General features: G+C 33.6%; 1 protein-coding gene across 1 annotated transcript; it reads right to left on the bottom strand.

Moving 5' to 3' along the window:
* Positions 1-5,076: 5,076 nt before the first annotated feature.
* Positions 5,077-5,694, bottom strand: LOC133784868 (uncharacterized). The gene has a single exon (XM_062224140.1). It carries the CDS (start codon positions 5,692-5,694, stop codon positions 5,077-5,079), a length of 618 nt encoding a protein of 205 aa, XP_062080124.1.
* Positions 5,695-12,167: the final 6,473 nt, after the last annotated feature.

A 12,167-nucleotide genomic window follows, 5' to 3' on the forward strand; every position in this document is an offset into this window, starting at 1 on the left:
TTAATATCTGAAAAAATAATCCCCCATTCATTTTGATATGTTATGTTGTTATTTAAATCCAAGACAAGAGAAAGGGAGTCAGAAAAGATAACAATCAGCTGAATTCCAAGCCTTTGAGCCCAATTGAGTGCGACCAACAGTGCTATAGGTTCTGCTTGAAAGGCTGGCAACATTCCTGCAAAATAATTCATAAGAGAGTTTAGGCAAATACAAAACTAAGGAATTTCATAGGAATTGAAAAAACTATAAACAAAACCTCCCTCAAGAACTATAAGATAACCTTAACCAAAGGGATCCCTTTGGTTAAGTTTCCAAAGATCGATATAACCATTTACCTTTTTTGCTCACTTATAGGAATGCCTCTTATTAGTTAATTTTGAGTTTTTGTAGTAAGTTTTAACTTAAAGAAACAACAACATTTACCTTTTAAGGGCTTAGATAAAGTTGCAATAACTTCCTTCTCTGGGGAGAGGATGATTGCACCAAATCCTATTGTTTCTGTTTGGTTAGATAATGCAGCATCTACTAATAAAATATTGGATTGATTCCCCGAATCTTCTCTTCTTTGATTTGTATATTTTTCATTTTGTATGGGTTTCTCCGTCATTCTCTGTGTACTTCTTATCGATTCCCAATATCGGGTTACCCATTCAAACACTTTGTGTCCTTGTCTTGCTGGATGTCCATGGGTACTTTTATTCCTCTCGAACCAAATTTCCCAAGCTATGATGAGCATTTTTTGAAAGTTTTCTTTTTCCAAAATTTCAGAGGCATAGAGTAGAATCTCCTTAAAGGAAATATCTTCTTTCCTATGTGACATGAAAGGATAATCCCACCAATCCCATATTTCTTTAGAGGAAGGACACCAAAAGACAACATGTGCATTAGAATCCTCTCCAAAACCACATAGTGGGCAAACACTGTGTGTAGAGATATTGCGTCGATTTAAACCTTTAAGAGTGGGAAAATTTTCATGGTAGCCTCTCCAAGTAAAATGTATAATTTTACGTGGTATTTTGATTCCCCAAATGGACTTCCACCACATTGCTAATGATGTAACAGATGAAGAGGGCAGTGCAGTGTCCATAGCTGAGGCTAGATTATACCCACTTTTGACAGAATAGTTCCCATGATTTGTATAGTGCCAGAGCCATGAATCTGGATGATCAAATTGAGTTAGAGGTATGGTTAAGATGTTTTGGGCATCAGCAGCATTAAAAAATTGTTGGACTCGTATCATGTTCCATGAACCAGGAGTTTCAATGAGATCATGTACTGTAAGGGGATCAGATATATCAATTGTACTCGGGAGAAAAGATGGAGGTCTTGGGATCCATGGATCACTAAAGGCCAAAGTTTCTTTTCCATTTCCTATACGTCTTCGCAATCCTCTTCGTAAAAGGTCCCTACCCCAGATGATAGTTCTCCATGTTATTGAAGGATAATGACCTTCTCTAGCCTCCAATATACTTGTATGTTGATAGTATCTTGCCTTGAATACTTTTGCAAGAAGGGATGTAGGGTTTATTAGTAATCACCAAGCCCTTTTTACTAGAAGTGCCTGATTATACTGAATAAAACCACAGAATCCCAATCCTCCCTCACACTTTGGTCTACACATTTTATGCCAAGCGCACCAATGAATTTTCTTTTGTTCAATAGTAGAACCACACCAAGATCGGGCTTGTATTCTTTCAATTTCTTGGCACAAACCTTCTTGTATACAGAATCCCAAAATTTTCACTTTATATCGAGGCCAGTCAAATTCTACACCTACATAAGCCTATCAATTTCTATCGAGGTCTATCGAGGCATGTTGAGGTGACATCCCTCGGATCATGTCGAGGTCAATCGAGCCCCACCGAGCTAGTACAAATCCTACATCTAAAATTTTTATTGATTTTTATCAAGGTGTCTAGAACTGTCGAGGTTACAATTGTCGAGGTCTATCGAGGTGGAGGCAAAAATTTGAAAAAAAAACCCTATTTTCCTATGAACAACCCTGATCTAATCTATGAAAAAAATATATCAAAATTAAAACAGGCACAAACAAATAAACCCAGAAAAGGATCGAGGACTCACCTTCGCCTTCTTCTGGGTGGCTTCTTCGAGGTATGGGTTGTCCCCTCTAACGTCGTTGCCTCCTCCGTTCGTCCCCTCTGATGCACCAACGACCACGACAAAGATTCGAGCAATGAAAATGGAAGATTTGGGGGGTTTTTTTTGGGATTCTTGTTTCGAGACCAAGAGATTAGAGAAGATATTTTGGGGTTTTTTTTGGGTTTTGGTTTTGAGACCGGGAGAGTTAGGGAGAGAATAGAGAGATACCGAGAGAATAAAGAGAAAGAGTGGGAAACAAACGCCATGGGTATTTTGGGAACTAAGTAAAACAATAGGACCAAATTGATATGTCAATAGTGGGTAGGATAATTTTGTTATGGGACCCCATTATTGCATAATTACCCAAATTTCCGTTAGGTGAAAATTTATGAATGTACTTATTCATTCCTCGTACAACTAGCTAATTTATTTAGAGAAATTTCAGGCTCTATGCATCATAACATGGGGAATTTTTTTAATATGCCAATATAAAAACTCCTTCTATTAATGTGCCCCCAACCATGTTTTGGATAAAAATACCCATTTCATTTAAAATTATCAGATTTTAACATCTAACATAGTTAATTATTTCCATCTCTCTCTCTCTCTCCCTTCTCCATCCACTCACGCACTCTATATTGTAAAAATTGCAGCAACCCAACATGAAATAGTTGAAGTATATTGAATCGAACGACCATTTGTGTTTTGCTCGGATCTGAAAGTTTCATTAATGTGAAGCAATTTTCATTCTTGGCGTTTTGTTAGAGAAAAATTCATGGGTAAGTATCTTCTCATTCTATATACTTATGAATATGAAATGCCATGGTTAGATACTAGTTTCGAACTGTTCTGGTGTTGAGTTTGATATTTTTTCTGCATTTTTTGATTTGTTCTTCAGATCTGATAGATCTAGATATATGTATGTATAACGATGCCAAATCGATGCAATTGCATAAAGGTGCTAGACAGCCTCTAAGAAGCAATGCCACATATGTGCCACATCGATGCAATTTTGATTCTGAGACGAGAATCGAATTTGGGAATTATTTGTGATGCAATGATGCCATGTATGTTGGTATGTTTCATCATCAAAATGGCATTGAATTAGCTCCGAAAATGCATCGCGTATAATTGCCAACTAGCAGCATTGATGTTGCATCACCAAAGCATCGATGTGGCATTGCCAATGTGAATAGCATCACATAGGCATCGATTTTACATCAAATTTATTGTATTTTTTTTATAATTTTCCTAAGCTTTTTTTTTTTTTTTTTGTAAATTTGTAGGTTCCAGATTTATTATAGGTGTTTCTTACAATGGTATTTGGGAATGGAAAGGAGAGAAATGTAATTTCAAAGGTGGTTAGAACATTATAATACATGTACCAATTAATGTTGCTTACATAAAATTATTGGAGAAGTTGTCTTCAAAGCTGAAAGTGGATAGGTCTTTGTTTGACTCAAAGTTGGAAGTGCAATTTACATGCAATGATTTTAGCTTACATCCCATTGAAATCAAGGATAATGAAGGAGTGAGTGCTCTTATTTTAGAAAATTAAAAGTCCTTAAAACAACGGGTTCCTTATGCGTCATTTCGAATGCAAAGAACATTGGTTTTCTTGATGTTAGTATTAAATATGAAAATAAGAATGCGCAGCGGAATTGATCTTTTTAAAAAAAATATTAATACCATCCTGGAGTATAGATATATAGATATATTAAATCAAACACAAATAGATTAGATAGTACCTTTTGTAGCCTATCAAGTGTCCACATATCTTTTTGTATAAATCAATGATCTTCCTATCCTTATTCTGAAAGCTCACACCTTGATCTTCTAGACCAATCCTCAAACACACAAGGATGTGTGTGGGTACGCAGGATTCAAAATATTGATTTAAAACTCTCTAGATGTACTCAACACATAAGATCTAGAGAGGTTTGATAAGAGAGAGGATGTTGTGAATAGATTTTCAAGTTTAGAAAAATCTATCGCTTTTTTTTTTCTAAGAGAGAGTCTGACAGTCAAACAACTTTGATTGCTTAAAAATCGTATTCCTGAAAGTATCGCTCTTTCAGTTTTATAAAGATAATTAACTTTATCAATGAATCTTTATTTTATTTAAAATAAAAATGACTAGTTATAACCTAATTAAATATTTAATTTAAGTCATACTTAAAAATAATTAAATATATAGCTAAATAAACAAATAAATTTGAAATTCAAAATCCCAGGGATATTTCTATCCTTGAGTGGCGTGACACACTCACTACATAATGAGTGTGTCGTGTGCCACTATTAAGGTTATCTCTAATTTTCTCAGTTATTTTTTAATTAATATTTAAGATAATATATTTATCTTGAATAAATTTTTTAGGTTTAGAAAAATTTATAGCTTTCTTTTTCTGAGAGAGAGTTTGACAGTCAAACAACTTTGATTGCTAAAAAATCTTATTCCTGAAAGTATTGCTCTTTCAGATGGTTTCTATCACATACTACGTAATGAGTTAATGGTCGTTAATTTGTAGTCTTCTGTTTTATGCTATGCTTTAGTAGCTTTTCCTTACTGGGCATTAGACTAATTCCTTTTTATTTAGATGGTATAGGTAAATGAACATGGAAGGCGGGACGAATCTTATGTTGCTTTGGCATGTGTATTGGGAGAGGAGTAAAGGAATGGACCGATGGAATCGATCGAGGATGATGTTGATATTTGAGTATTTTATTTATGTATTTATGATTTCTGCATTTGGTATTTGAACATTTAACTAAAGGTTTAATTTTCTTTATGATTTTATGTAACAACAATGATATCTCGTATTTTGGATATTATATAATATAGTCTATTATTTTATGTATATATCCAAAAGATAGTAGTATGTCCTAGTAGTTTTTAAATATTCGAGGTCTTTTAGTTAGTCAGGTCTTATAGAGGCAGACTTCTTAAGGCTTGAAAAACTTTCGATGTTGTACCAGCTAAGTTGTCAAAATGAGGTCTTTTGGGGCTTCTGTAGTGGATCTTTGTGTGACATTGGCAGGAGGAAAACCATGTATGAAGTAACATTTTTCCTTTAGGTGACCTGGTTTATTGAAGTGAGTACATATAGGTCTAATCTTATAGTTCCGTGAGTTGGGATTAGTAGAACTAGGATATGAGGGATTGGGGTTAATTGGATTTGTGTTGGTGGGTTTGGGGTTATTGGAAGGACGTGGGATGTGTGCTGTAGCAATGGTAGTGTGAGGATGACCCAATTTTCTTTTTATTTCCTCTTGGATGACAATGGACAAGACTTTAGAAAGATTAGGGAATGGGTCATTCAACAAAATTTGTTCACGAACGACATGAAAAGATTTGTTGAGACCTGTAAGAAACAGAAGAACTTGATCTTGATTGTGATGATCGAGATTGTTAGCAGAGGCAACACAAGTATAAGGAATACGGGATCGAAGCTCCTTAATTTCATCCCACATAGATTTGGTAAAGTAAGAACTTAAAGAATCATCTCCTTGATGAAGACTGGTGAGGGTTTCACGGAGCTCAAAGATTCTTGGGCCATTTCCTTGCTCAAATCTATTGTTTAACTCAGTTGACATTGTAACACGCTAAACTAATACTTTGTAAAACATTTCCATGCTCGAGAACTTATAGAAGAAAAACTCTTATTATGTGAAAATGTCAGTGGGGCCTTGCTAAAACATGCAAGTTGGGCCCAATAGTTTAATATAAAATAAAAGTTCTCAGCAAACGTTTTTTTAAGAAAATAAATATAGTCCAAGTCCCACTGATAAGTTCTGAAACTAAAATAACATCATTCTTTAAAATTGGTGTTTAAGCTGATCGTTTACTCGTCCATAGGATACCCCCACGCCATACACACTCTGATGTCGGAACTCCCCACATCACCACGCGTGCCAAAGAGAAACCCTATCTATTACCTGAAAGGGAAAGTAAGGGGGTGAGCTAAAAGCCCAGTAAGGAAGCACAAACAACAAACAAAGAAAAACACAACAAAACATAATCATATCGTAAGACTCCTAACACATCATATACATATACATCGTACTTAACGTCATCATCATACTTCGTACATAAATGTTATCATCATACATCATACATCATACATCATTACCATGCATCATATATCATTAACATATTTAAACATCATCATCATATCTTTATGAACATGGCCCCCTCTCTTGTTCATGTCACATCTGGAGGTAAACAGGAGGCTTTGGTCCTTGAATAACCTCGGCACGTCCGCCCTATGAGTTACGTCTTTATATCCTTAGTAACTTGGGTTACATCTATATATCGTTAGTAACTCCTTTATCGTATCACGTTCAACACGCTAACAACCATTTTCTTTTTATACAACATACAAAATACATGCATTCCAGTCATATCAATACAATGGAAATACATGATTCATCAAATTTATCATATCATCTAAAAATAGCATTTCATACTTTATATCACATGGTACATCATCATACATAACATTTAACCTCAAACAAACTCATATTACCGTTCATAGGATAAATAAATAGAATCCTATCTAACTTCTTTACCTTAGGTTCGAGCAAAGAAAAAATTGAACAAACTTCACAACAAGCCTATGATCATAATCAATAGCATTCTTTAGCATCACATAAGATTTTCTTGTGCCCAACTCGTACATCCCATGTGTGCATGGGCCATGCACACATGGAGCAATTTACACATAATTTCCAAACATACACATTTTTTTCCACATAAAATCGCAAAAGAATAATGCAACTTCTATCTATTATACATGCTGGTTTTCAAGTAACAATTATATGGTTAACGTAAAAATGCATTTGCATGCGACATGCATACGTCGAAACATTGTTAAAAAGTGACGTTAAAAACGATAATTTCTACGCGCTTATGTTTAACCTTTGCAAAAATAAAGATTTAGCAATATAATTTCTCACCATTATTTATTTCTTTTAAAATCCCTAAGTTGATTAAAACCTCTTAAGACATTATTTTTATTTCATAAAAATAATTTATTTAGCCATTTTCAAAAATATAATAATTCCATTTGTTATTTTTAAATTGCATAGAAAATAACAAAAACTTGAATTTATCTAAATGTACTTGTAAATATCATGTTTCCTTTAGGAGATAACATTTTATTTAAATTAATAAAATTACAAGATTTGATGTGAGAAAAATAAATTGTTGCTTCTATTATTTAAGGCTTAATTTATGTAGTGTAAACTCATTTGTGATAACCAAATAATTATTTTTAATTTATTAAACTAAACTTTTAGCCACCATTTATTTTATTTAAAAATCACAAGTGAATTTAAACTCAACATTTTTCTTAATTAAATATACAGAAAACCATACTTATTAAAATGTGAACATTCAAGGTTGCATTTAAAATATCATTTTTAATATATACATGGTTTAGGGTATTATATTATTTAATTAAACACACAAACTTCCTTTTTATTTACAAGACATTTCATATTTTTACCAAAACTTCCAGCAATAATTTAAACCCTCAAAAATCACCATCTTGGAATTAAAACTCATATTTTCCTTATAATATATAAAAGAAATTGTAGGTATTTATTTGAGTAAAAATATCATTTTAATGTAAATTAAAATACCCTTTTCATTTCATAAAATCATCATAGCACTTGCAAAAACATGTATGCATTACGTCATGAAACTCATCCTTTTACATCATGCTTCACAAAACTCATACAATAATCATATATGTTTAATCAACACAAATTTAAACACAAACCATAGCATGCACCTATTATCATATTGTCAATCTAAGAAGAATCTCTAACATCACATGGACATTCAAATCATAGGCATATTTCAAGATCAATCATACACATACATGAGACAATAACCCTAGGCCGAAACCCTCATGAATTAAACATAAAATAAAACAAAAATTCATATTTACATTCACATGAATCCTAGCATGTTTCTGTCATCACTCATGCATGCCTTAACCTATTAATACATCATAATCTCATAAACATGTTCATCAATAACAAAATATATCAAAAAATTTCATGCTTTATAAGAACCAAATCATTAGGTCTACAACAAGAACATACAACAAGATTCATTATTTTAACTCATCATGCTTTCAAAAAATAATCATCTCTCAAATCCAAAAGTGTGATTTTCAAAGTTCAAGAGTAAACAAGAACCCTAGAACATGAATCCAACATAGCACATAAAAAAATATGATAAGAATTTCCTACACATGCTTGGCTGAAACCCCCATAGGCAATCAAACAAAAATTATCATCAATGTTGATTCCTATATCATCACCTGTACTTTCTAAATCATCTTCACTAATTTCTTCATCATCATCGTCATTGATGAAATCATCATCCACATCCGGAACAGATCGAGACGTTTCCCCAATTATGTTGTTGTGACCAGGTCGATCCAAATGCATAATCTCCAACTCTCCTAATTCCATAGTGAGTACAAAATTTGATGAAGTGCTATCATGCACGACATCAACCTTGTTATCATCATCAATACTTGAATGTTCCTATTCTACTACCTTCCAATTTTTGTTTCTTGAAGGATCTTCCAAGTAGAAAACTTGTTTTGCTTGAGTGGCGAGAATAAACTGAACGTTCTTGTACCATTCAAAATTAATAATGATACTGGTTATGTTATTCTCAGTCACATTTAGACCCTTTCTTACATCGGTGTTGAACCATTTGCATCGAAACAATACTACCGAGTAACCATGGGAATAGCATAACTCTACAATCTCCTCAAGTTGTCCATAGAAATTGAAACCATCGGTTCTTGGTTCTGAAACTCCACTATTTTGACTGGTACGTTTTTCATCACGACTATGGACCAAAAACTTCACATTCTTAACAACGCAAGCCGTGTAGGAGTATGCATTCTAATTGGACTCGTTTGCTAAAGTAAATAATTCATCAGTACACTCATTTGACTATACTTGTCGCAAACAACCCATCTATAGAGTATGACACAAAAAAAGATAACACAATGAGATGAGTATTAATCGATACGAATTTTGTTAGAATTCTACAGTTTCAATAATTTACCTTCAATTTAAATCAGATATGGAAATCTTTTTGAAGATTTATGTTTGAATTTTCTCGAAGGTATTCACTGTATAGCACAAGGATTATGGTAAGATAACAGTTTGCCATGAATTAAATTTAACGAATTCATATGTGTTGAGCTACTTACTCCATAGATGGTTGGATTTCAGGGCAATTGTAGAGTACAAACCACTCCGCTTCTGTTCGAGGAAGATAGTCAAGGGATATGCTTTTCTTTTTTCTACTTGGACGACATTGTGATTCAAAAACTAACAACTGTCTTTTAGGAATAACAATATCTGCATTTCTTTTCGGATGATTAAATTTAGTCTGTACGCCCTGAAGATATTGCGAACAAAAAGTCAAAGCTTCATCAACAACATAACCCTCCGCTATAGAACCTTCAGGGCGCGCCTTATTCCTCGCATAATTTTTCACCTTTTTCATATATATACTCATGTAAACTGGTCCTCCAAGAATAGCATCTTGCGGTAATTGAAAAATTAAATGAATCATTATGTCGAAAAAGGCTGGAGGAAAAATTAACTCCAACTTGCACAAAATTTGTATCACTTGATCTTCTGCATTCTCCATGTCCTTAACAACCAATGTACGAGCACAAATTTGTTAAAGAAATTGCAAAGCTCAATGATTGTCTTCGAAAAAGACTTATCCAAGTAGCCTTGAACTCTTACCGTTGCATAAGAATGTAACAATCATGGGATTTCAACCCAACAATGTTGCCATAATTCTCAGTTACTTTCTTAGAGAAATTTGAACCGAAGTCATTAGAAAGTCGAACTTCTTTTACGAACTGACAAAAAACTGTCTATCATCTGGTGTGAAAGAATACATAGGATGTGGTATGATCAACTTCATACTGTCTTCCTTGAGGTGCAACTCTTCTCGGATACCCCAATTCTACAAGTCTACTCGTGCATTGGTGGTGTCTTTAGATTTCTCATTCATAAGAAAAGTACCAAGTAAACTGCCGCAAACAATTTTCTCTACATTCATTACATCTAAATTGTGCTTCAGTTCAAGTTCGGACCAGTAATCAAGTTCAAAGAAAATAATATTTTTACTCTAATTAAGTTCTTTTGGATCTCTCTTTCTTTTCACACCCCTGAAACTGACATGTTTACCTGACAAACGATCTGGAATATGCAATAATTGTTTGAGTATGTCTTGACTACTGAATTTTCTTAGAGGATGTCCTTTTTTCATAATTCCCATAAAACAAGTGAATCTTCCATGCCCTTAACAATCAATGTATGAGCACAAATTTTCTTAAATAAATTGTAAAGCTCAATGATTGTCTTCGAAATAGACTTATCGAAGTAGCCTCGAAGTCCTACCCACAACATACATTGCATAAGAATCAGACAATCATGGGATTTCAACCCAAAAATGTTGCCATAATTGTCAGTTACTTTCTTAGAGAAATTTGAACCGAAGCCATCAGGAAGTCCAACTTCTTTTACGAATTGACAAAAAAATCGTCTATCATCCGGTGTGAAAGAGTACATAGGATGTAGTTTGATCAACTTCATACCGTCTTCCTTGAGGTGCAACTCTTCTCGGATACCCCAATTCTTCAAGTCCACACGTGCGTTGGTGGTGTCTTTATATTTCTCATTCATAAGAAAAGTACCTAGTATACTGTAGCAAACATTTTTCTCTACATGCATTACATCTAAATTGTGCTTCAGTTCATGTTCCGACCTGTAATCAAGTTCAAAGAAAATACAATTTTTACTCCAATTAAGCTCTTTTAGATCTCTCTATCTTTTCACACCCCTCAAACTGACATGTTTACCCTACAAACGATCTAGAACATGCACTAATTGTTCGAGTATGTCTTGACTACTAAATTTTCTTGGAGGATGTCCTTTTTCATAATTCCCATCAAACGAGCAACCCTTCCATGTCCTTAACAATCAATGTACGAGCACAAATTTTCTTAAAGAAATTGCAAAGCTCAATGATTATTTTCGAAATAAACTCATCCAAGTAGCCTCGAACTCCTACCGACAACTGTAAAGACCCAACTAATTCTAGACTTTGGACCATTAATAACTACTATACATAGACACTAATCTTAAGAAAGCATACATATGAAATAGTCATAACTTTATTAAAAACTGTAAAGCAAAGGTTAACATACATAAAATTCGATTAGGATATGGGATCATATTGTTTGAAAATAAAACATAACTTAAATTATAAATAAAATCGTTACAAAATCCGATTCAGAAAATACATAGAAAATATGATTTAATGACTAAAAACAACGTCGTCCTCGAATCGTTCACGCAGTCCACCGAATCCATTCTTCCTCAATACACAATCCCAAGCTGCGAAGAATCTTACCGCTGCCATAATTATTTTCCTACACATATAAAACAAAGGAATGAGCCTAGTGCCCATCAAGGAAAATCTACTAGAAGCATGCAACATAAACATAAACATAAACTATAAACATATATCATAATTCTAACCCATGTACATGGTAAACATTGGGGTTTGCTAACTAAGCAACTATTAGCCTCAAACTAAAATGATGTTTGCTAGCTAAGCAACAATAAGCCCTAAAAGTGTCGGGGTTTTCTATTTAAGCAACTATAAGCCCCAAAGCATATAATAACTATCCTATTTTCCTTACCAAAAACCAGGATGTGAGAACAAGGACGGGATTTTGGAACACTCCTAAAAACCATTAATGAGAAGGTGAGTATTTCTAAAAGAAGGAGATGAACTAGAAATGAATCTTAACCACCGAGAAGAAGAGCTTACCGAAATGAAACCTCAAGTTCAAAGAACTTAGATGCCTAACCAAGAATTGCAAACAACGAGTTAGGATTTGAATAGAGAAAAACTATAAAAACTAATAAAATATATAGAAATGAATTAGGAATAGAAATACCTTTGAATGCACTATAATCGAATTAAACCTTGATATCGAAGTACA

The sequence above is a fragment of the Humulus lupulus genome, chromosome 6, assembly GCF_963169125.1.
Source record: "Humulus lupulus chromosome 6, drHumLupu1.1, whole genome shotgun sequence".
Lineage (NCBI taxonomy): Eukaryota > Viridiplantae > Streptophyta > Magnoliopsida > Rosales > Cannabaceae > Humulus > Humulus lupulus.

Coding starts and splice junctions, on each gene's coding strand:
- LOC133784868 (XM_062224140.1), bottom strand. CDS start 5,694: ATGTCAACTGAGTTAAACAATAGATTTGAGCAAGGAAATGGCCCAAGA.